This window comes from Pyrus communis, chromosome 1, assembly GCF_041283825.1.
Source record: "Pyrus communis isolate YQ-2024b chromosome 1, ASM4128382v1, whole genome shotgun sequence".
NCBI lineage: Eukaryota > Viridiplantae > Streptophyta > Magnoliopsida > Rosales > Rosaceae > Pyrus > Pyrus communis.
Window position 1 is genome coordinate 23,861,980 of NC_142565.1, and position 27,431 is coordinate 23,889,410.

The 27,431-nt window shown below is 37.9% G+C and overlaps 1 protein-coding gene and 1 pseudogene across 1 annotated transcript; both read left to right on the forward strand.

Moving 5' to 3' along the window:
- The first annotated feature begins 13,366 nt into the window (after positions 1–13,366).
- LOC148699399 (uncharacterized) lies at positions 13,367–13,876 on the forward strand. Its single transcript, XM_088699274.1, has one exon. The coding sequence runs from the start codon at positions 13,367–13,369 to the stop codon at positions 13,874–13,876; it is 510 nt and encodes a 169-aa protein (XP_088555400.1).
- Positions 13,877–25,559: 11,683 nt separating this feature from the next.
- Positions 25,560–26,221, forward strand: LOC137719937 (uncharacterized; annotated as a pseudogene).
- The last annotated feature ends 1,210 nt before the right edge of the window (positions 26,222–27,431 follow it).

Here is a 27,431-nt window from a genome sequence, read left to right on the forward strand (position 1 = left end):
ACCAAACCTTCTAGGTGGCTGATTTAATTCTTCATCAAAACTACATAGAGCATTACATGAGGTGCCAAAACCGGGTTGTCTTGTTGTTGAACACTATGTTGTGACTTAATTTGAAACTATTCCTTTTTGTTTCATCAACTTGTCCATTTGCTTTGATCTTAGCTTGTTCTCATAAAAGAGAATGCTGGAACTCCCAACATAACCATTATATGCTAGGTTGGGAAAACCAACATCCATAGGTCACCCTTAGGATGTTACACAATGTAGAATCTTTAACACTTGTAGAGCTTGACATCCTTAACAATTAAAATTCCAAGCTCAAATAGGAATGGTATTAGACCATTAATTATAGACAACCATAAACTAATCACATTTAAGTTTATAACCCTTTTCACCTCCCACTGTTTCTCATGACCTTAATGAGAAATTGCATTATACATTCAAAGTGTACAATTATGAATACATGGGTAGAGGACATAGTGGAGAAGCTTCAAACCTTTTAAGCTTATCATTTTAACTCTATTAAGTTGATGTCTTGTTATTAAGTGACTAAGGTCTTTAAACCTTTTATAGATTTTAGACACTTACTCTTAGTTTGGTTACTACTAACACATTTGGCATTTCTTAAGATAATTTAAGAATGTCCAATTAGTTGTTCAAAACTACTAGTTTAACCAAGAGTGATCTTGGTGATTGTGCTCAAGTAAGTTATAACCACATAAGAAACGTTTCCTTATGTACTATTCACTTCATTATAATGTGATCTTCCTTTTCTACTAGAAAGGAATCTCTAGACTTTGTCAATACATATAGAGCTCATATGAAGGCAATTGGAACCAAATCTAAAGATTCATTGTATCCATCTAAGGCCAAAATGTGAGACCTATCTTTAATTGATAGATCTAAAGTTTGGTTATCACATTATGTAAGTGATAGATTATTTTTATTTCAACTAGAATACAACAAGCAATATTCAATTCTTAACACTACTTTAAGGAACAATTATAGTAGAAGGCATTCACCATATTACATTAATATGATAAGTTAAACATGTATAAAGTTTAATACAAAAGAATTAGATCTAACATTAGAGACCACTTATATGCCTTCATATAGGCACCAAAATGGATCTTCCATCACATGAAGCCACATAATAAGCTCTTAACAAATTTAAGAACAAGTTAAAAACTGTCTTTAAATGCCTAATGTCTTCCTTAGTAGTAGCAAAAAATAATAGATCGAACTCTTCTTCTCCATCCTTCTTCCTTGCTCGTCCATCTTCTACTTGGTTGCTTCACCTGCATACAATTGCATAAGTGATTAGCCATATATATCTCATATAAAATTAGAAGATCTAACAATTAGAATTGAACGTAAGAACGAACTCATACCTTGTGGTTTGTCCTTAAGAGATGTGAGGTAAGACCTGCAATTCCTCTTCTAATGCCCGTCATTTCCACAGTGGAAACAAGGTCCCTTGGGCTCATTTGCCTTCTTCTTCTTCACTCCTCCTTGGGCCTTAGGAGTGGATGACTTCTTCTCCTTCCCCTTCCCTTTGCCTTTCGGCTTGGCCTTGGAAGTGGATGGCTTGTTGTGGACCACAACTATAGCCCCTACAACGATCTTTTTCTTTATAGTCCTCTTAGCGGTTACTAACATATTTAGTAACTTAGAAAGAATGTTATCCATCGTGTTCATATTGTAGTTCATCACGAACTGCGAGAACGAATCAGAAAGAGAAGCCAAGATGAAGTCTTGGGCCAATTCCCCGTCAAGTGAAGTACCTAAGTTCTCCAATTATTAAATGAATCCAATCATCTTCAGTACATGTTGATGCACTGGAGCTCCTTTGACCATTTTGGTCTTCACAAGGTAAGGTCACTGACAGTGCTGAAGCGATGGTTGCGCATCCCTTCACCATATAACTTCGTAAGATGGAGTATTATGGAAGATGCACTGTTCATACCCTCGTGTTGTTTCTACAGTTCCTCATTCATGGAAGCCAACAAATAGCACTTGGCTTGTGTCTCAACGTGCTTGTCATACTTAGCACGCTCATCCTCAGTGGCCTCAAGGCCAGGAGGTATGTAAGGTGGAGCTTTCTCTAGCACGTAAGCAATCTTTTCCAAGGTAAGGAGAATCTTGACATTACGGAACCAGGATGGGAAATTGTGCCCCTCAAGGCAATGCTTGTTGAGTATGTTTGATAGTGCGTTTCCAACCATATCTAAATACATAACAATAAAATAAATTAGTTTGACTGTTGATTAAGTCAAATGATTTGGGTCTTAAAACCAAATGACATCACCCACTACTTTTGGCAAATCCCACATCCCTCAAGATGGAATCCAGGAGATTTCAAAGAAAGCTCCTAGCGGGTTATGGGAGGCTTACTATTATCAAGCCCACCTCACAATGATATGATGTTGGCTAGCAAAAATAATAATGAGGGGGTAGAGTTACCCATTCACAACAACCTCTTGTGATTACCCATCTAGTTGGCCTCTAGAGAACAATGCCTCACAATGATATGATGTTGGCACCATTTCTCTTAGTTAAGTTTTGACCCACCATGCCGGTTCAAATAGGGGTCCAAGTATGACCTCACGATGATAAGATGTTGGCCATACTCATTGCCTACCTTCACCACATCAAATGTTGAAATAGACTCTTCCTGAGTATAAGCACTTACTTTGAACTCCCCCATGATAGGGTGAAGGCAGTGTATAAGTCATAAACGATTCGAGCCTACCATGGTGGAAGACCACAAAGAAGTATTCAAAGCACCTCTCCGCTTTCAACTTAATATCGGATGTTGACTGAGGGATTTTAAGGTCTCATCATTTTATTTATTTAACCATTTTGAAATAAATTGTCCTATAACAACTACTATTCCAAAGCAAATGAGATTAGTAGTATATGATATGCCCACTATTCATTTTCGCAAAACAAATCAATATCAAAACAATTTCTCAAAATATTGGAGATATATAAAACTAATGATTAAGTTCATTTAGTTTAGTAGCGTATAATACTCCCACTATTCGTTTCTCAAAACAAATCAATATCAAAACAATTTTTCAAAATATTGGAAGTATATACTACTACTAAGAGAAGTTTGCATTCCTTTTGAATTTGAACTTTATAGTTATCTTAGGCTCTTTGGATGACTATGGACTTACTAGGTTGATTCAACAATGAGCCAACATTATTGAATAAGATCTAGGGAAGATTGTATCGTTTTAATTACTCACTTTAATTCCAATTAAAACATTTTTCATTGAGCCATTAGAAATGAAAGACAATCATTCATTGCTAATTAGGGCTTTGGACCCAACAAATCTTTAATCTCATGAAAACCCCTTTTAATATGTCTCCTTACCAATAGTTAAAGAAACTCTAGTCTAGTACTAGAGGGAATCAACTAGTTGAAAGAGATAAAGAAATAATAAGAATTACAAACCGATTTGTACAAATTCTTACAAATTACATATACTAAGAGGGAGAGAAAGATTAATGTCTAACGTGTTGTGGTCCAATTGAATTGATAATTAAAACACATTCCCAAGGTTCAAAACAATTTGAATAGCTCAATTATCGTTTAAGGCACAAGTCCATAGTCAACCATTTCTCTAACTACTTAATCACATTAAATAATTAAATTTGAATGCAACACAATCAATTTGATTTAGTACATATGGGCATAATTGTATGATGAGTTTAACCTACAAACAAAATTAAAAAATTAAAAAATTTTGCCCTCTACAAACAAAAGATAAACATATCTAGAATGAAGAAATAATATGTCAAACATAAAATCAAAACCCATATGCATAAAATCCAAAAGGACACATCAAATATAAACTTTTGGCTCTGATACCACTTGAAGGGAAATATTGAGATTTCTATGGGATGTGTAGTGACTAGCATGCATATACAATTCTAAATTTATATACATAAGCAACAGAAGCATATTATCACATATTATCAAAGCTATAGTCATGCAAATCCCCTTCAAGAAGCATAGGTTCATATATGATGCATCAAACAAAATATTGAAGAACAAAGTGAAGGTTGAGTTTTATATCTCTTGTTCTAGACTTTAGACAAAGGATGGACCACCTCCAAGCTCTTTGTTCTTTGAACTCCTTGAGTCTAGCCTCCTTCCTTGCTTCCTTCACCTTGATAGATTTGGAACTCCTTTGATTCTCTTCTAGTCTCCAAGGTAGAAGACCTCAAAAGATCCACACCCACTAGTGTAGTGAGATGTGGATGACCAAAAGGAGAAAAGGTGATTAGTAGTTTTCTCCCCTTGGTGGCCGGCTATGTTTGTGTACAGAGAGAGGGAGACTTGTTTTATTCTTGTTGAAGAGAACACACAAAAGCACCAATGAAACTTTTTCATTAAACTCCCTTTATAAAGGTAAAAAAAGTAAGTCAACTAATTGACTCTTTCTCTCTCTTCTTTCCTCATCCTTGGCCTGACCCTTAGTGTTGGTTTGGACTTTGGGTTTTTATCATTTCAAGTCATCTATGCTTGAATAAAAAGACCCAATGGGTTTGGGCCCAATGGGCTCGAATGAATCCGAACTTTTCTTTAAGGCCGAAATGATCTTTCATCGCTTCTATGATTTCTTTAGACTTTCTAATTAATTATAGCACTTAATTAATCCAATTAATTAATTCCATCATCCTTTATTTGTCTCACCACAAGAGTGTATTGGTGTACAATCATTTTAGGTTCTAATTAGCGAGGCAGTGAGGTGATTGGTACTAATCCAATTGATTAGTATTTATCCAATCACTTAGTGAATTAAAACTTACTTTTAATTATCCTTCTTCTTTGATGACTACTTATTCAATCATCAAGAAGGACCCACAAGCCATGAGTGACATCTAACCATATATCATGGCTACCCAAGCTAATGTAGAATTTGGTCGGAGAACCTATTCAGTTGGAATTACAATGTAATTCGATCCTTCTCTAAATCAATACTCTCAATCACATTACTAGGGTATGGATACTTTATGTCAAACCCCTAATGTGATTAAACTCCCCTAATGTGATTAAACTATGTCATATGATTTAATTGAGTCGTATAGGAATGCCTTCCATCATTACACTCAATACTTCGGTCGAACATTCCTAAATCATATCTTGGAGTATTTTTCCTCTCGTAACAAGGATTAGAGATCCCTTGTTAATCATTCACATGCCTCTGAGAATAAGTCACAGACCACAACAATGCATAGAACACATCCAAGATGAGATGTGGTCACGTCTCATTATCAAATGGTCAGCGATGCAACCCCAAGAACTCTATGATGTCTCAGGTCACAGGATTACTTACATTATTCCAACTAGTAGAGTTACTTGCTTGGCATGTGAGTAGACCACCATGCAAGTACTCTCATTTGATTGTGTTCAGTGAGCGCATTCCCTCAACGAGCACCAACATACTTGTCTTAGTGTCTCTACGCAAATGGCTTGTGACTTGCCATCCTTCCAATTGAAGCAGACATAGTATGTACTAGTCTATCCGAATTGTCAACGTCCCTCTAACAATCTTATGACTAGGAACCTTTTGGACATTATGGTTATGTGAAGAAGGTCTCTATCGTCTAACATCTTTAGATTACTTCTTCCATCAATCCATTGTCCATGGACTCACTAATTTTGGACATATATCATTCATTGAGATAGTCTTAATAAGTGACTTTGCCTTTTTTTTGATGTATTAGACTTAACCATACATTCAGACATTGTCCTGAAAGGTTTCTTCCAAATATTGACTTTCAGGGCATATCTCCAACACTAGGCAACTGTCGACCTTCTCATCCTCGGGGACATTATTTGTGTTACGCCCTGACCCTACCTGGTTTTCATGGGTCAGGGGCTTGTTAAACGATTTTCCAGGTGCGTCACTTCAAAGACACTCAAGCTCGACAGTCAACTCCATGCAGGCACGTCCCTCCTCCTCCAATGCCTCTACAACTATCCTCAACTGGACTTCCATTGTCACTGAAAATTCTTCAAACTGTCGTTAGAAACAAACTCAAACTTCTGCGTATAAAAAAACTGTGATTTCATATCATAAGTCCACCGAAATCATATCCAGTACAAAAAGTACATGCGTGGAAATTCAAACTACAATTTATGGGGATTTATGTACTCACCGCTGACTGAGATGACGATGGCAATGCTCCCACACGTGTGTGGTATCCCTTCTTCTCCTTCCCTTTCGATTCAGATGAAGGCATGGCCTCGGAGTCTTGATCAACATCCACAACACCTTTACTTTAGTCCTCTGGTGTTGCATCCCTACTAGCGTTAACATCATCGAACATGATGTTCTAATAAGGCGCCATCTTTTCTTCCTCGATCAGAGTAATTAGGTGGACAACAACCTACATTAGACAAAATCGGTGTTGCATACGTAAGTACAACCAATTCACAATACAAAATTCACTAAGTTTATCAAAACTCGAACAAACACGCACCCTTTTTGACCAAAAAGACTGCTTTTCAGCTTGTGATGGGATGAATTTAGGTAGGTGTCCGAATGGAAAATCCAGGGCAATAACTGAGGGTTCTCTATGCACACCTTCGCATAGTTTTTCGACCTCAAGTACGACAAAGTTTCAAACAACTAGATCTACAAAATTTAAAGTGAAAATGTCAATAAGTTGCAGCGAAAACAAATGCAAAAGTGTGTTCAACTTATAACAACAAAATAAAAGGGAAATTACCTGAAAAGCATAAGCAAACCCCCTCAAATTATAGGAGTCCCGGATCATACCCCACGGTTTCTCTACGGCTTTTTCTTTTACAACCTTGTGGCGGGTCAATGGATATGCTACACATCAACACTTGGAATGATGCAGTTCCCCAGGGATATGTCTCCCATTTTCTTCATCTTTTATCGACTAAAGTAGGTGGTAGTAAATGAAAATTATCTATTAAATAAGGATAAAATAATAAAAATACCCTCAATTTTTGTCACATCATTTTAGCCTATCATTTATTAAATTGAGTGTATTTTTGTCATTTTAAGTTTATTTCACATTTATATTTCACGGAATGATCAAAATAATTGATAGTAAATAAACTCAAGGATCAGTTTTATCGATTTCAAATCGTAGGAACCAAAGTGAGAAGTTATGATAATCTCAAAGACTATTTTGGATAAAGTATAGTAGACCCAGCTTGTACCTATCTTCTAGATGTTGGCACATGTTGAATTGCTCCTCCAATTATTTCAGGGTTATCTTCTTCTTCCTCCTAAAATAGATGTCTCTAAGACAACATTCATCATCCTTCTCTTTGGGGGGGAATTCTCAGAAGCTGAGTCTCGTCATCAAATAGAATTTGTGGCTCCCGAAAGTCACAACATGTTCCCCAAAAAGGAAAGAGATGGAATCATCACTCACTCTATCCTTAATAGCCCTAAGGATAGCGTAGTGGGTGAGCTGCTTAAACCAGTAAATGTTGTCCACATCAACCAAATGCCTGAAACAAGAAGCCTCAAATTTGTTTAGTAGATCCTTTGTAAATCGGCCTCAAATATTACCAAGACACCTCGAGGCATATGACAAACAATAGATGGTTGCAAGAAACACCTCACCCAGTGGACACACGAGTTCTGTCGAAGACGCAGATTTGATTTTGAACCTGCAATATTTAGAACATAAGCAAATCAATTAAATAAGATGAGCATGCACACAAGATATGCACAACATATGCATATTGTCTACCCAAATTACACCAGTTCATCAACCAAATACAACCAAGTATGGTCAACATCAACGAGTGCATAGGATATGCACGATATATGCACAGACTATGCAAAATATATGCACATAGCATCTACCAATTCATGAAAAAAATTCAATCAAATATTTCCAGCAATATCAAAAGGATATGCACAAAATATACATATAGTATTCACAAATTCAACGAATTCATGAACCAAGTTCAATCATGCCCAATATATAGACATGCACGGATTATGCATGAATTGATGACATGTTTCAATCAATTAATTTCCACCAACCTCTAAACATGCACAATAGAAATTTAACATCAAATAACTTAATTGTACAAGACACTAATTCGCACCCAAAACCCAAACTTCCCAATTTTACAAAACCTAGGTTCAAATAATTAAATTTCATTTCAATGCGTACCTCTTTTTGGATTTTGCCATTGAAATCTTTTGGAAATGATGTGCAAATGCTGGGTTGGAAACAACTTTTTCAAATATTTCGAAAGGATGTGCAGATGCACAGCACAACACCTCCTAAATATATAAAGTGGATGGAAACGGTTGAGTCGCTCGGAAACTAGGGTGGAAAAGGGTTGCGTTGGCCAGGAATAGGGTGGAAAAGGTTGTGTCAGTTGGAAATGGGGTGGAAGAGGGTCGCACCGTTTAGGGTTAAGGTTATTAGAGCTAAGGGTTCAGCACCACATATTTTAGAACAATGAGGAAGAAATGTTGACTTGATTTGATAAATTAACCCATTTAAATACAAGGGGAATTAGGTCATTTTAAGGTGTGGGAAAATTTCTATTTCTATCCAATTGTTGTGCATTGCACGTGCGCATGGCGTGTGCATATTTTAAATCTCCTATTTATGTCCCATGATTAAGAAATTGTCCCATTTTTAGGTATTTCCCAATAATCTATGAGAAACTTGAGCCCATGAGATATGCTGAAAACAACTTTATTATTCAAAAGCGTAAACGACTTGAGAAGATGTTCTACGTCGTAGACAGATTTGTGTCCATTCAAGAGTGATGTTCTGATGATTCAAGACGAGGTACAGGAGAATTATGTGGACAAGAACTTCTACGTTGGTCATTCTCCTATGAATTCTATTACTTCCGTTCCACAAAATTGTGGGCAACTAAATTTGTCAAGGTAATTGGTGTTGTTGAAGCCCTTACTCTTGACTACGTCGACTTGTTCATGTAAGCTCTTAATCAAATGCACATTTCCCTTTATTACAATTGAGAATCCATAGGAAAATTAATTGGGATAAGAGAGATATCCAAGAATTATCCTTATTTAAACTAGGGTCATTTTGATTCTGATCCCTAATCAACAACTGAAACCTTATTTGTTTAAATATTTTGATTGAGGTCCTTAACATCATTTAAGAGATTTAACTCATGTATTTATTCATTTAATGTCCAACAAATTCAAATAATATTTAAAAAATATAATAAGTACTTAAAAACATTTATATTAGAATAATATTGTTCTTCACAAAATTATAGCAAGAAAATAATGTACCCCTTGTTGCTGCCCTATTGGATTAGGAATATGATTGTGTAAATACTAGTGTATCTAGGAGTATCTTTGTATATTCCATTTAGTAGTTAAATTCCTATTAGAGTTGTAATCCTAATAGGGTAAGGATTAAACCTTCCCCACTACTATAAATAAAGGCACAACATCTTAGAATTACATCTTTCTCTTCTCTCTCTGTTGGCCCCTCACCCTATCTGTCCTAAATACAGCTCAATCAAATAGGCCTATAACACATTATCAGCATGCTCTTTCCAAACGACACATTATCAGCATGCTCTTTCCAGAAGCTAAGGAACTAAAGGATCGTGGAGGAGGCTTTCTTCTACAACATCAAAGGCTTTCAATTATTTTCTACCAATCAAGTTCTTCTAAAAGAAGTGAAGATATTTGAAAACACCTTAAAGCATGAAAACATTCCCCATGATGCATGAACCCCCTATATTTATATTTTCCTTCCAATTATATATACTGCATATGTGTTCATATATTTTGTCAATATATATACTTGTTCTTTCAATACGCAATTATGCTATGTGGAACTTATGAGGAAAAGCATCAAAATTAATTTAGAAGCAATTAGGGTTTTTAACCCTAGAATTCAAAAAAACAAAAAAAAAAAATTCTAGGATTTTGTGGCATAAACTGCGGCTCACCACCGCACCACTGTCGTGCCCCGTCGCTAGCCTGCAACAGCCGTGTGGAGCACCTTGGGACGACATCATTTCCATGCCAAGGACCACTAAACAGCAGCCCTGTGGGCTTGCTACTCCTGCACAGACAACTAGGCTTCGGCCTCGGTTAGGTTTCCCAAGGGCCTGAAGCCCCGAGCTTACCTGCAAGCTTGCAGCCTTGCTAAGTTATCCCCTACAGCCTGGCCTAACCTGCCAGCATGCCTTTGTACTTGCTAGGCCTTGTCCTAGCCTCGGCTTGCGATTCAAAGCCAGTATTTTGGGCTTCTCGCACCCAAGCCCAAAATCAAAGCCAGCCCGCGGCTGGGCTTTGCGAACACCAATGTCCAGCTTCTGAGCTGGGCTTATCCCAGACCCCGGCCTGTGGCCTACAACCATGATTAAGCTACTCCACAGCCAACCTGAGGCCCACTAAGTCGTTTTAGGGCCTTGCCCTGCACACGGCACCTAAGCCCACCAATATTGGGCTATGGGTTTTCGAATCCAAAGCTATTTTTGGCATTCTCTATAATTTTAACCCAAATGTTATAATTATTTTTGCTTCTACAATTGACCCTGTATGGTCCGATCTATTGAATTAATTAAAGTGGCCAGTAGTCTATTAATTAGACAATTAATCCAAAATTATTGGCCTGAATCTCACTTATTGGCAATTAACGATTCAATAAATTATTTCATTCCTTTGAACCATTGACTATCATTTGTATTCCCAAAGCACTCACACTTGGGTTCCTGAAGCAATCCACTACACTTTATTGTATATTGTATTCTGTGTTCTTGTAGGTACCCCTATATATAAACTGAACGGTCATAAGTAAATCGAATTTATAGTTTCAAATTTAGTGCCTTTGAAACCCAAAGTTTTCATTCAAAACTTACCACATGAAACCTATAGCTTTGATGCTTAAATTAAACCAATACATGTCTATAGAACCCACATGTTCTATGATATATGTCTATGGCTTTCAATACGACTAACCACATTCTGTTGTACCCTCCGTTTTAGGGACATGTCGAACTTGAACAAGCTCGATTTCACCGCTCTGGAAGTCTCTGGAAGAAATTACCTGAAGTGGGTTTAAGACGTGAAGCTCCATCTTACTGCAAAGAGTCTTAAAGCTACTATCGAGGAACCTACCAATGATGAATGCATCAACGAAGCTAAAAAAGCTACGATCTTCATTTGTAGACATATCCATGATGCACTGCAAACCAAGTACCTCACAGAGGAGGATCTACGTACTTTCTGGCTCGGTCTGGCCGATCGCTTCAATCACCAAAAAGACATTTACTTGCATGAAGCAAGACATGACTAACAGCATTTACACTTCCAAAACTTTAAGTCTGTGAATCCAATCACTGCCTTAAGTTCTGTAAAGAGGACTTGACCAAACAGGATCTCTTAAAGAAGACCTATTTGACCTTAAATGTTACCAATATTGTCTTGCAGCAACAATATAGGGCACAGAAGTTCACCAAATATTTGGAATTGATATTTGATGAAGAATCATTAAGCTCGACCAACTGGCTCGAACGCCGTGCCTGAAGCGCATGCAACCAATTCTAATAACCACAACTGATGAAAATCCCATCGTGGCCGTGGAAATGGGTGGTAAGCCCCACCACGAGCCCAAGGTCAATAAAACAGAGGCCCACCCAAGGGAAGAAATTTGACGCAGAAGCGCCAACCCCTTGCCCCTAAGGTCCCAAACTTTAAGAACACGAGAAAAGCTAACGTTCAATCAGCTTCCACTGAACTCAACATCTGATATTGATGTGGATCAAAGGATCATTGGTCACGCATATGCTGAGCTACCCCCGAGGCTATGGCCAAGTATCATTCCCGTCATGAGTCTAACTTTGTGCTTGTAAAACATCCCGAAGATACTACTACAACTCCAAAGGTTTCATATTTTTAGGAGGCATCTGCTCCTATGGAAGATTAAAGTTTTATTTTTCTAAGACATGTTAGGACATTTTACACCCCTAGTGGCCGAAATCCTCCCCCGCCCCCACCAAAAATTTTAGGACTATGGTTTAATTTTGGACAATTTTTCAAAGTTCTTTGGAATGATTTGTTTGGTTTTGGTTTGTTTTGAATGATGTATAATTATTTTATGGATATTATTTCTCGAATTGATTAATTGTATGAATGGAATTATATTTATGCATGTGACCGATTCAATTAATTTATTTCTAGGGATGACTAGTGAGGAAGTTAGTTGTCTGGCTGATAGTGCTACCATGCACACCATATTGCATGAGAAACACTATTTTACTAACATTGTACATAAAAATGCACCTCTGACAATCCTCTCAGACCTATGCAACCTGATAGAAAGATACGGAAAAGCCCGTATTATGTTGTCCAATGGTACTGAATTAACGATTATGTTGCTGAGTTTTAGAGATATTTAAGATAATCAATATCATGTTGAAATCATTGAAGAGAATGGTTCTGAATTTCTTTGTATCACTTCTTACGAATATGGCCAAAAGCGTATTCACAAAAAGTGGGAACGTCTCTCGAGTGGGTTGTATATAACAACCATTCACACCATTGAGACCCATCACATGGCCGGCCCTATGGCTAAGTTCTAAAGCACTCTCCTACTTTGGCATGATCGAATGGGACACCCCGAACGAGATATGATGCCCTGTATCCTCAAAGCATCACATGGGAATCATTTGAAATCTTATCCCAGCCATCCGCTTTACAAAGCATTCTCCCTGGGGATGCTGAACATTCAACCCTCATTTACAAAGATTATTCACAACCCTTCTAAGTTTCTTCAGAGGATTCAAGGGGATATTTGTGGACCTATCCAACCAACATGTGGACCATTTAGATACTTCATGGTGTTGGTTGATGCATCGACACGATGGTCACATGTCAGCTTATTGTCCACACGCAATGTTGCATTTGCTAAACTCCTAGCACAAATTATTAAGCTTAGGGCTTACCACCCTGATTATCCGATCAAGTCGATTCAACTGGATAATGCTGGAGAGTTTACATCACAGACCTTTGATGATTATTGCCTGTCTGTTAGGATTGAAGTTGAACATCTTGTACCCCATGTTTTCACCCAAAACGGCCTGGCAGAAGCTTTCATAAAATGCCTTCAAATGATAGCTCAGACTTTGGTTATGCAAACCAATTTGCCGGTATCTGCCTAGGGCTATGCAATATTACACACAGCTATGTTGGTCCGCTTGAGGCCCACCGCCACCTAACCTCATTCACCGTTACAATTGGTTACTAGATACGAGCTTGACATCTCGCATTTACATGTGTTTAGGTGCGCAGTCTATGTGCTAATAGCGCCGCCACTACGTACCAAAATAGGTCCTTAGAGAAAAATGGGAATCTATGCCAGTTATGATTCACCTACAATTATTTGCTACTTAGAGCCCTTGATAGGAGATCTCTTTACTGCACGTTTTACGGATTGTCACTTTGATGAGACAATCTTCCTGTCGTTATGGGGAGATAAGATCACTAACATTCCTATAGAACACCGCGAATTGTCATGGATTACTCCCAGTATGTCTCATTTAGATCCATGTACCCCTCAGTTTGAAACTGAAATGCAACGTATTCTAGATCTTCAAAGCATCGCTCAAAGCATGTTGGATGCTTTTACTGATTTAGCAAAGGTGACGAGATCACATATACCTGCAAGGATGGACATATTTAATGTACATTGTAATACCACCTTGGAAGGCCAGACTATCCTCGAGGGTGGGGCGGTTGCACCTCCCATGCGGCCTAGTACATTGGCAGCTAGCCTATCACCTGCTCCTACCCTGAAGCATGGCAGGCCCCCTGGTTCAAAGGATTCACAACCCCGGAATAGGAAAATGACATAAACTAGTGACCCTAGTCTGAATCCAATCATTGCTTACTCATCTGTTCCAACGCATGAGGTCATTCTAGATTATGGTGATTTCTTAGATGAGACATACCGGCCTCTCAAGAATCACGAGATTTCGATCCATTAAGAAGTATTGGATGAGGTTTGGAATCGGAATGAGATGATTGTTGATGATACATTCGCATATACCTTTGCTTATGACATTATGTTTAGAGATGACATTGAACCATATTCCATTAATGACTGTCAACGTAGAACGGATTGGTCAAGCTAGAAACAAGCAATCTAGGTCGAACTCAATTAGCTCGCGAAATGCAAGGTGTTTGGGTTTGTGATAGGAGCATATTCATGCGACTTAATTAGCTTGTTCTCATACATTTATGTTGTGTTTACTTAGTTGTTTTAGTGTTTAAGGCCACTTTTGTGTATTTTCAGATTATAAGGCCAAAGTGTGCAAGAAGATGCAAATTGGAGTCTTTTGGAGTGGAAGAGGAATGAATGAATTGAAGACTCGAAGAAACGACGAATTCATACTCCAACAATGAATTCTTACCAAAACGAGGAATCCTACTCAAACAAGGTTTCCTATTTTAGGAAAGTTAACCCTAAGTTTCCCGTTTTGCTAACCTTTCCTAATCTAAACGTCCGTATTTTCTAGCCACTTTGAAGACCTTGTAGGTACTTTAGGACACAAAACGAAGGCCCTAGGCTCCTTAAACACTCTTGCCGTGCCTTTCCCTTTCTTCCCTTCCCTTGCCGTGCAAGGGAGGGCAATTTTGTCCCCTTATATGCACTTAAACCCTAACCCTTGTTCCTTGCAGCCACTCTCCCTTTTATTTCTGAATTTTAACCCATTTCTCTCCTAACCTAACCCTAGCCGCACCCTTTAATCTTTCCCTCTTTAATTTCTGATTTTATTTCCTAATTCTAGAAGCCTTTGAATTTATTTTCGTTAATAAAAATAAGCTAGGAACCAAACATATTTAAAACCCTAGGTTTTACATACTTAGCCGCACCTTTCCATATCCTCCCCTTTAATCCGTAGCCTTCCATTTTATTTTCATTTTTATAATAAAACAAAACAGCCATTGCATCCAAAATTACCCACCTTGGCCGTGCATCCTATCACCAAAACCTAAAGCCGTGCATCCCATTATTAATAAAACATAAGATACCAAAAAGTTTTCAACCCGTGGCCACCATCCCATTTATTTATTCACCTTTGCCGTGATTCCATGAGGATTTCAACCTAATTTTGACATAAGCCGCCACCTCCCATTTTTCCACCATAGGCCGTGGATCCCACCATCCAACCCTAATTCACTCATCCACATCCTTGCAGCCACCTTTACACCCCAAATTCATGCAGCCGCACTCTTCACCATTCTACCCTAATTCCCTCTAAACCGTGCATCCCATGACCCTAATCCTTTTTGTGCCGTAGCCACCAACACATCTCCATTCTCTAAAAAAAACTGCCGCAGCCACCATATCCCAGATTCTTCCAGCCGTGCCTTTTCCCATCAAACTCCAGCCAATTCCCAGTCTTGCCGCAACCATCTCCACCTTCCCAGCCACCTTCCATTCCTTCCTACACCACCCCATAACCTTGCCGAACCCCCAAACCATCCTAAACCCATCTATAAACCAGCAACTCACCCCAAACCATCCAAAAATTCCCTAAACACTCTCTGCCGCAGCAAGGAGAAGAGGAAAGAGGAGCTTCGACGCACAGAAATTCAAGTGGATTCGTTGGGTGTTCTAGGTGTAATCAATCCTTTGTGCTTTATGTTTAAATTCAATTGTATTTCTCTTTCTGTGAACATGAGAGGCTAAACCCCCTAGTTAGCTAGGGGGTGATTCGAAACCATGATTATATATGTGAAATAAGGTGATTACTTCCAATTATCGTTGCATAAGTTTTGAATACAATTTGCTTAACCGTTTGATTTAGAACTTATTCTTGTATGTTGATTGAGAGTGCACGCTTAATTTGCATGCTTGAATTTGATGCTAGGATATAAGTTTGTTTCACCTAATCGTTATGAATTTATATTCACAAGTAGTGAAGGTTGCTAGTCACGATCATGTTAAGTAGATTCCTGGCAAGCGTATCATGCTTTTCATAGTTACAAATGCCTTGTCGATGCTTATGATTTCCAAAGAACGTAATGATTCTAACTTATATCTTTATCATGCTGTTCATATAGAGAATTTGTTAGGAATAATTTGTTTGCGATGCATATTCATCCAATTCAATGATTCTAGGGAAATCTGAAGGTTAATTTAAGCGGACCTAATTAACTTGGAGTATCGAGGTTCATAACTTATTGGATTGATAATTGGAAATTGATTTACGTTGCATATATTTCATGTGTGGAGAAGAACCCCTTAGCTATCCCATCATCCATTGATTCATCCAAATTTTGTCTTAGAATCTATTTTCTTTACAATCTGCCCATTTAGTTTAAATTCATCCAACCACAATCCCCCCATATTTTGTTGAGTCGTAGTCATTCGTATTTGTTTTATTTTGTGTTTTTAAGCATTTGGAGTCATAAACACTTTCAAATTCGACCAAATTAAATTTTAGTTTTTGTGTTTTTGAGTCAATTCAAATTAGATTAGCACCCCTAGTTAATCCCCGGTTAGAACGATCCCTACTTACTTCATTACTACAATTGTCACAAATAGGGTTTAATTTGTGTGTCAACATAAGTTACACATCAGTTTGTAGCTCCTACTCCACCACATGTGAAGCTTGTGGGCTACAAGTTGGTTTTGTGAGGAAGTGTAATGAGAAGAATGAAATAATGCGATACAAAGCATGCCTCGTAGTGCAAGGCTTCTCTCAATGCCCTAGGATTGATTGCGAGGAGATGTATTCCCTCGTAATGGATGTCATAACGTTCAGCTACCTTATCAGTTTGGTAGTTTCTAAAAAACTGAATATGCAGCTTATGCACGTGGTAACCGCGTATCTCTATGGGGATCTAGATACATACATGAAAGTTCTAGAAGGACTTCCAATGACTGGTTCAAATAGTTCTAGACCACAGAACACTTTCTTAATTAGATTGAGGAGATCACTCTACAAATTGAAGTAATTTGGGCATATATGGTATAACCGTCTGAGCGAATATTTGACAAATCAGGGTTATGTGAACAATGAATTATACCTATGTGTGTTCATAAAGAAGTCACATTTTGGATTTACGATCGTTGCAGTTTATGTCGACGACATGAACCTCCCTTATTAGAACTTCCGTAGAGCTTGAGGAAATTGCCGCTCACTTGAAATCGAAATTTGAGATGAAAGATCTTGGGAAAACTCAATATTGTCTCGGCCTGGAGATCGAGCATTATTCAGATGGAATCCTAGTACATCAATCGAACAACACCCAAAAGGTGTTGCAACGTTGTAATGAGGATAAAGTGAAACCTTTTATGGTTGTTTGGGCTCTAGATCCTAAATGAGATCCCTTTTGTCCCAATGAGGATGAGGAATAGATTTTGGAGCCCGAAGCTCCATGCCTAAGTGCAATTGGTGCTTAATGCACTAGACCTGACATTTCATTCCCTGTTAATCTTTTGGCTAGATACAACAATACGTCTACACGCAGACACTTGAATGGTGTTAAAGACATTTTCCGCTACCTTAAGGGTACGACGGATTTAGGCTTGTTCCACACCCATGAATTCTCGAAAGGAGCCACCACTCCCCTCGATCCTTGAGTTGAATCTCGCTTCGTTGGTTGCACAGATGCTGGTTATTTGTCTGACCCACATAGGGCACGTTCTCAAACGAGCTATATCTTTACTATTGAAGACACCGATATATCTTGGAGGTCTACCAAGCAAACGCTAGTTGTGACTTCTTTGAACCATGCTGAGATTCTCACCCTGCATGAAGCATCGCGTGAATGCTTTTAGTTGAGACAAGTCATGGTACATATTCGAAGCACTAGTGGTCTTTCTTCCGTAGTGACCTTCCTATGACGATCTTTAAAGCATGTATCTAGCAGTTAAAGAAGGGATACATCAAGGGACATCTCTTCACCAGCAACAACAACATCAAAACATTGAAGTCAAGAAAATCCGTTCCCGGGACAACTTGTCGATCTCTTCACCAAGTTATTGCCCAAGTCTACTTTTCAGAAGTTCGTCCAAGGAATCGGTATGCGTAAATTATCTGAGCTGAATTATTTGTAGTTCTCTTATTTGGAGGTTATGTCTAACTCAGGGGGAGTATCCAGAAGCATACTCACTTGGTCTAATGTACTCTTTTTACTACGATTAGGAGCATTTTTCCCATTGGGCTTTTGTGAGATCCCACATCGACCAACAGAGAGGGGGTGATGTGCCTTATATGTACATGCTCGCCTTCCTATAGCACGAGCCCTTTTGGGAACTCACTGGCTTCAGATTCCATCGAAACTCCGAAGTTAAGTGAGTTTAGGTGAAAGCAATCCTAGGATGGGTGACCCACTAGGAAGTTGCTCGTGAGTTCCCAGAAACAAAATTGTGAGGGAATGGAAGCCCAAAGTGAACAATATCGTGCTACGGCGAAGCCGAGACTGGGATCTGACAATTTGGTATCAGAGCCACTCTGCCATTCAATACGGATGTGCCAGCGAGGACACCGGGTTCCCCTTAAGTGGGGTGGATTATGAGATCCCACATCGACTAACGGAGAAGGGGTGATGTGCCTTATATGTACATGTTCCCCTCCCCATAGCACAAGGCCTTTTGGGAACTCACTGGCTTTGGATTCCATCGGAACTCCAAAGTTAAGTGAGTTTGGGCGAGAGCAATCCGAGGAAGGGTGACCTGTTGGGAAGTTGCTCATGAGTTCTCAGAAACAAAACCGTGAAGGGATGGTAAGCCCAAAGCGAACAATATCGTGCTACGGCGGAGCCGAGACTGGGATGTGATAGTTTTTGCTACCTAACGAGGGTTTAATGAGGCACCTATCCTAGGATGATCATACTCTATTGAGTTCACTACTTTCGTCATGTTTGACGTTTTTTTTAAGACATTATGCATACTTCTTGTGACAATCTGTCCCTAATTTTACGTTTTTATTTATTTTAATCAAGGGAATTGACGAAAATGCCCTAGAGGCAAAGACTTTGACTTTCGTTAATCATCGTTTAGAGAAGCGTATGACTTATTCTTTTAGCATATTTAAGTAGTACTCGTTGGTACGAACACATAGGCGAAAGTCGTTTGTGAGTGAGTCTGGATTATAACGGTATAGTTACGAACGTCTGATGTTGGTTATTTAAAGTTAGTTAATTGGTTAAGGAGGACCAATTAGATAAAAGGTACAAAAAAGGCAGTAGCCCAATCAGAAATCAGAAGGAAAAAAAAAAAAAAAAAAGGTAGAAAACTCCCAGCTTTCCCGTGCATGCCACCACCACGACCACCCAACTTCCAAGGCCGATTCAGGCCAACTTCTGTGGAATTTCTCGACGCCACCACCGCCATCTTGAAGCTCTTATTCCCCTCTACAAAATCCACCAAGAACCACATTGATTAACCTCTATATGTGGCGATTTAAGGCCACGAAAGTTAACGGTTCTCACGATGCTCTGGCAACCCTTTTTTATTTTTTCGCCAAAATGGCAAAGCGATGGCCGATGCCACCACTTGGGCTTTGTAGCCCATCACCCCAGGAGCAAAACCCAACCAACCTTGATCTCGTTGGACCACCGTAGCAACGAATCGACATTGGGAAGCTTTAGGCACCCACCGGCTACGTGGGCAAAATTGACCATCTTCCGTCCACTTTTGAACTTCATGGCAGGTAGGAAAGTTGTTTCTCTCATTGAGATCTTCATTTCTGTAATTTTTGAGAATTTTTAGAAATAGTTGAATTTCCAGCAAGTCTGAGTAGCCGGCCGCCACTCACGGCGGCGCGTGGCCAGAGGACCGTCAATGCTATGTTTAGGATAAATTAGATGTCTGGAGTTCAGTCTTGAGGATCGTTTGATGCAGATTGATTGTTGGAACCTAAATTCTCTACAATACGTTAGAAGGTCATTATATGAATCGACAATCCGACTGTTGGATCGTCACCAAACTTTAATACGTTATAATACGTAATATTTAAGAACCATAGAAACTTACAGATCGGGAATGCGATATATGGATCTTTCCGAATTGAATTTGTAAGTTCATAAAATAAAATGTTGACCGTCACTTGGTTTTAGCAATTGGCGGAGATCCGACCGTTGGATCGTAATGAAACCTTAGGACATTATTCTAGAAACATAATGTAGATCTTTGAAGTAACGGATCGGAGATCCGTGATGCAAATCTTCCGGATTGTATTACGTAGGGATGTGTTTTATGTAAATTATGTATTCTATCGGTAAGAACTCTGAGACGTAATTTGATAATTGGTCACAGGCGATGATAGTTCGTGATGTCTCGATATTCGTATGAGGGAGTCGTAGCGCAGACCTAAGGTGAGTGGACCTTTTCCCTTCTATCGTGTGTGTGTGTGTGTGTGTACACACACACAAGATTGACATCTCCACAAACGTTTATAAATTGAATATTTCATATAATTTCTATGAATGCTTTGGAGGACAAGTGCGAACTACGAATGGCTTGATCCCTGTTTAGGGTGCGTAGGCAGTCTAACGAGACGTTAGATGCAGCCATACAATAAACGAGACTAATTAATTGGGACAATGGCCTTGTTTGGGGAATTGAGCAATGCAAAGGATATTGGTGGAAAATGTGAGATTTAACCTTATGATTTTGGTGGTTAAATGTTGGTCATAAATCGATATGTGAGGAATCAAGGAAATGAAGTAAGGAAACGTAAGTAATGATGGTTAATTAAATTAGTGTCTAGTTGGGCTTATCACTGATAATTATTCCCGAAAATAAATAGTTCGGGAGTAAAGCATTATAGATTGTACATTTTAAGCCATATTATATATATTTATATATACTTGAAAATGCTATGGTATGGGTGAGTTTTAGATTACATCATGGCATATCCATATATATATTACCGGCACATAATTATTGTGAATGCACCCCGATGTTAGTGCTCCTGCCCGTGGCCAGGGCACAGTCTTTCATGTGATGTTCACCTCCCACACCTTATGCTCACCTTGGATTCAAGGTAGGTGCACAGGTCTGTCATACAGACCACTATAGGTGGTTCCGACTCGTAGGTGACCCGCGATTATTCGCAGTCTTCACATGATCGTAGCACTTGAGCATACTTATTTACTGTTGGAAATATGCCCTGAAAGTCAATCTTTGGAAGAAACCTTTCAGGACAATGTAATGATGTATATATGACTCTTATACATCGGAAGGCAAAGATACTAACTAGGACTATCTCAATGAACAAAATATGTCCTAAATAATGAATCCATGGACAATGGATTGATGGAAGAAGTAATCTAATGATGATTAGACTACAAAGACCTTCTTCTCATAACCATTATGTCCAAAAAGGTTCCTGGTCATAGGATTGTCGGAGGGATACTGACAATGCATAGACCGGTACATACTATGTCAGCTTCAAATGGAAGGATGGAAAGTCTCATCCCATTCGTGTAGTGACACTAAGACAAGTATGTAGGTGCTCATTAAGGGAATGAGTTCACTGAACACAATCGAACGAGAGTACTTGCATGGAGGTCTACTCACATGTCAAGCAAGTAACTCTAAAGGTTGGAATAATGTAAGTAATCCTTTGACCTGAGACATCATAGATGTCTAATGGTTAGGTCCTTGATCTTTGATCATGTCAAACGACATTCCATTGGAGTGTCCACGGCATTGTTGGGGTTAAGGTATCTAAACATGTAGGCATGTGAATGATCAACAAGGAATCTCTGATCCTCGTTATGAGAGGAAGAATACTCTGAGATATGATTCGGGAATCTTCGGCCGAAGTCTCAAGCGTAATAAAGGAAAACGTTCCTATGCGACTCAATTGAATCATATAAGAAAGCATAATCACATTAGGGGTTTGACATAGTATATCCATACCCTAGTGATGTGATTGAGAGTATTGTTTTAGAGAATGATCGAATTACATTGTAATTCCAACTGAATAGGTTCTCCGAATGAACTTCTACATTAGCTTGGGTAGCCATGATATATGTTTAGATGTCACTCATGGCTTGTGAGTTCTTCTAGATGATTAAATGTAGTCATCAAAGAAGAAGGTGAATTAAAAGTAAGTTTTAATTCACTAAGTGGATGGATTAAATATAATCAATTGGATTGGTGCCAATCACCTCACTGCCTTGCTAATTAGAACCTAAAAGATTGTTCACCAATACACTCTTGTAGTGAGTAACTAATGGATGATGGAAATAATTAATTGGATTAATTAAGTGTTGTGATTAATTTAGAAAGTCTAAATAAATCATAAAAGCGATAAAAGATCGTTTTGGGCTTAAAGAAATGTTCGGGTTTAATTGGGCCCATTGGGCCTAAACCCATTGGGCTTTTATTCAAGCATTGGATGACTTGAAATAATAAAAGCCCAAGGCCCAAACAACACTAAGAAGGCTGGCCAAAGAGAGGGAGAGAGAAGGTCAATTGTTGACTTGTTTCTTTATGTTATAAAAGGAACTTTATAATGAAAGTTTCAAAAGGGTTTTTTGTGTGTTCAAAACAACAAAAGAGAAAAGAAAATAACTCTCTCTAACACTCAAAGGGCCGGCCACCATAGGGGGATTTTAGCTAATCATTTTATCACCCCTTTGGTTATTCCTTCATCCTTCTCACTACACTAGTGGGTGAGGATCTTTAGAGGTTTTCAATTTTGGAAACTTGAAGAGGACCTAGGAGCACTCATTCTCAACAAAGTGGAGGAGGCAAGGAGGGAGGCTAGGCTCAAGGAGTTCAAGGAGCAAAGAGCTTGGAGGTGGTCCATCCTTGGTCTAAGATCTAGATCAAGAGGTATAAAACTACTCCTAAACTTTGTTCTTCAATAAATTGTTTTTGATGCATCATAAATAAACCTATGAATCTTGAAGGGGATTTTCATGACTAGAGCTTTGATATTAATTGATGACATGCTTCCGTTGTTTTCGTATATAAATTTTGAATTGTATATGCATGCTAGTCAATAGAAATCCCACATAAATCTCATATTTTCCCTTCAAGTGGTATCAGAGCCAAAGGTTTATATTTGATGTGTCCTTTTGGATTTTATGCATATGGGTATTAATTTTATGTTTGACATATTAGTTCTTCATTCAAAGTATGTCTATCTTTTGTTTTTCAAATGTTGAAAAATTGTGAATCAATAGTTGAAAAAGATATGTATGCAAAAGGTGTTTTGGATGCATGAATGAAGAGTGAGTTTAGAACAAATTTTGGGGTTTTGAATCATAGGGAGGGCACGGCAAAAGGGGATTTTTTGGCTATGTGTTTGTGTTTTGTTTTGAACCTCACACACACACTTTGTAGCTAGAAAAATGTGTTCTTGAAGTTCTTGGTTATGTTCTTGGTGTTCATGGTTTTGTTTTTTGAAAATAGTTTTATTTAAGTTCATAAATTGTTTTATGGATTTGGATGATATTCTTATCATCAATATTTATTACAAAAGGTTTTTTCAATCCTAGACTTCTTTAGGATATTTTAAAACTTTTTCCCTAATTTCCTTAAAGCAAAATCAAGTGCAAGCATAATTTGAATTCTTTTTCTTCTTTATGTTGAAATAATGCAAGGTGGGTGAGACCTACCCACCTCCCCCTTCATATGGCCGGCCAAACTCAATGGATTTCCCACTTGAGGGTCCTTTTGTAATCATGAAAAGTTTGGTTTTACTTTTAGTATTTATGGTTTGACCCCTAACTTTTTCATATTTGCATTTAGACCCATACTATTTAAAAATTGAAATGTTTGATTTTAATTTTGTTTAATGTTTAAACTCATCATTTAATTATGCCCATATGCACTAAATCTAATTGATTATGTTGCATTCCATTTAATCATTTAATGTGATTAAGTAATTAGAAAATGGGTGACTATGGACTTATGCCTTAAACGATAATTGAGCTACGAGAATAAGGCGCTAAACTCAAATTGTTTGAACCTTGGGAATGTGTTTTAATTTCTATTTCAATTGGACCTTATCATGTTTGACATTAATCTATCTCTCCCTCTTAGTATGTGTAATTTGTAGGAATTTGTACAAATCGGTTTGTAATTCTTATTACTTCTTAATCTCTTTTAGTTAGTTGATTCCCTCTAGTACTAGACTAGAGTTTCTTTAACTATTGGTAAGGAGACATATTTAAAAGAGGGTTTTGACATGAGATAAAAAGATTAAATGGGTCCAATGCCCTAATTAGCAATGAATCATTGTCTTTCATTTCTAATGGCTCAATCAAAAATGTTTTAATTGAATTGAAAGCACGTAATTAAATTGACACAACCTCCCTGAGATCTTATTCAACAATGTTGGCTCGTTGTTGAATTAACCAATAAGTCCATGGTCATCCAAGAGCCTAAGATGACTATAAAGTCCAATTTCAAGGGAATGCAAAAACCGTAGTAGTAGTAGTTACTTCCAATGTTTGAAAAATTCGTTTTTGATATTGATTTGTTTTTTTTTCTCAAAACAAATAGTGGGAGTATCATACGCTACTAAACTATAATGAATACAATTAGTAGTTATATGTATCTCCAATATTTTGAAAAATGTTTTGATATTGATTTGTTTTATGAAAATGAATAGTGGGGATATTGTATGCTACTAATTTCATTAAACTTTGGACTAGTAGTTATAATAGGACACAATTTATTTGAATGTGTTTAAATAAATAAAATTGATGAGACCTTAAAATCCCTCAATCAAATACAATATTAAGTTGAAAGCGTAAGAGTGCTTTGAACACTTTTTCGTGGCCTTCCACCATGGTAGGCTCCAATCGTTTATGACTTGTACACCGCCTTCACCCTATCATGGGGGAGTGCAAAGTGCATGCTTATACTCAGGAGGAATCTATTTAAAGACATTTGATGTGGTGAAAATAGGCAACGAGTGTAACCAACATCGTATCATCGTGAGGTTATACTTGGACCCCTATCTAAACCGGCATGGTGGGTAAGAACTTAACTAAGAAGAATGGTGCCAACATCGTATCATCGTGAGGCATTATTCTCTAGAGGCCAATAAGATAGGTAATCACAAGAGGTTGTTGTGAATGGGTAAGTATACCCTCTCATTATTATTTTTGCTAGCCGACATCGTATCATCGTGAGGTGGGCTTGGTAATAGTGAGCCTCCTATAACCTGCTAGGAGCTTTCTTTGAAATCTCCCGGATTCCATATTGAGGGATATGGAATTTGCCAAAAATGGTGGGTGGTGTCATTCGGTTCGAAGACCCGAATCGTGTGACTTAATCAACAATCAAACTAATTTATTTTATTGTTTATGTATTTAGATATGGTTGGAAGCACACTCGCGAAAATACTCGACAAACATTGCCTAGAGGGGCACAATTTCCCATCATGGTATCGTAATGTCAAGATTCTCCTAACATTGGAGAAGATTGTTTACGTACTAGACAAAGCTCCATCTCACATACCTCTTGGCCCTTCGGCCACTGAGGATGAACGTGCTAAGTTTGACAAGCACATTAAGGATGACACACAAGCCAAGTGCTATCTGTTGGCTTCCATGAATGAGGAGCTACAGAGACAGCACGAGGGCATGGACAGTGCATTTTCCATAATACTCCATCTTATGGAGTTATATGGTGAAGGGACGCGCAACCGTCGCTTTAGCACTGTCTGTGAACTTGTGAAGACCAAGATGGTCAAGGGGGCTCCAGTGCATCTACATCCACTGAAGATGATAGGATTCATTGAACAACTGGAGAACCTAGGTACTCCACTTGACGGGGAATTGGCCCAGGACTTTATATTGGCTTCTCTTTCTGATTCATTCTAACAGTTCGTAATGAACTACAATATGAATAAAATGGATAGTACTCTCTCTGAGTTACTAAACATGTTAGCAACTGCTGAGAAAACTATGATGAAAGAGAACGTTGTAGGGACTTCTGCAGTAGCCTACAACAAGCCATCCTCTTCCAAGTCTAAGCCGCAAGGCAAAGGCAAAGGGAAGGAGAAGAAGTCACCCACTCTTAAGCCGAAAGGAGGAGTGAAGAAAAAGAAGGCAATGGAGCCCAAGGGGGCTTGCCACCACTGTGGAAAGGAGGGGCATTGGAAGAGGAATTGCAGGTTATACCTTGCAACTCTTAAGGACAAGCCACAAGGTATGGTTTATGTTCTTGTCTTCAATTCTAATTGTTAGATCTTCTAAATATTTATATTTGATATAAAGTGCTAATCACTTGTATAATTGTATATAGGTGGAGGAGCTAAGTAGAAGAGGAACAAGCAAAGAAAAAAGTGGAGAAGGGTTCGGTCACCATGTTTTTGCTTACTACTTGGGAAGTTTGTTTAGGCATTTAAAGATTGTCTTTAAACTTTCTTATTGTGTTAAGAACTTATTATGTGGCTTCATATGATGGAAGACCACTATTAATGCCTAAATGTTTGAAGGTACTTAAATAAGTCTCTAAATGTTTAGAGCTAATTCCTTTTAAGTTAAACATTGTGAATGTTTGTGTTATCATATTAATGTAATGTGATGAATGCCTTCTAATAAATAAAATATTTCCTTAAAGTAATGTTATGAATTGAATATTGTCTTGTTGTATCCTAGATGAGATACATGATTATAATGATATTAGAAATAAGAAAAACGTTTCTTATATGGTTATCACTTAAACCACAATAATCAAGATCACTCTTGATTCAATTAGTAGTTTTGAACAATTAATTGGACATTCTTAAAATTGTTTTAAAATGTCAAGTGTGTTAGTGATTAAACCAAGAATGAAGTGTCTAAATCAATAAAATGTTTAAAGATTTTAGTCACTTAATAACAAGACATCAACTTAGTGAAGAGTGAAACAAATGAGCTTGAAAGGTTTTAAAGCTACTACACAATGTCCTCAACCCGTATACTCCACGTTTATACATTTTTTGAATGTATGAAATGATTTCTCATTAAAGTCATGAGAAATAGTGGGAGGTGAGAAATTGGATATAAACTTGAATATGATTGGTTTATAGTTGTCTAAATAATAATAGTACTTGACTATTATTGAGAGTTTATAATTTTAATTGTGAAAAGACTCAAGCTCTACAAAACGTTAATATTCTATGTTGTTTAACATTCTAAAGAATAGTCTTTGAATGTAGGTTTCGTCAACCTAGCATAAAATGGTTATATGTTGGGAGTTGTCCATCATTCTCTTTTATGAGAACAAGCTAAATAACAAAGCATATGGACAAGTTGATGAAACAAAAGGGAATAGTTTCAAAATGAGTCACAACATATAGTTTAACAACAAGACAATCCGAATTCGTCACCTTATGTAACTATAACGCTCTATGTAGTTTTGATAAAGAATTATATCAACCACCTAGAAGGAATGGTTGAGTTTCTATATCCTTAGTAGAAGCCATGCTTTCACTA

Bases quoted from the DNA above. Each gene is read 5' to 3' on its own strand.
- LOC148699399 (XM_088699274.1), top strand. From the start codon at position 13,367: ATGGGAATCTATGCCAGTTATGATTCACCTACAATTATTTGCTACTTA.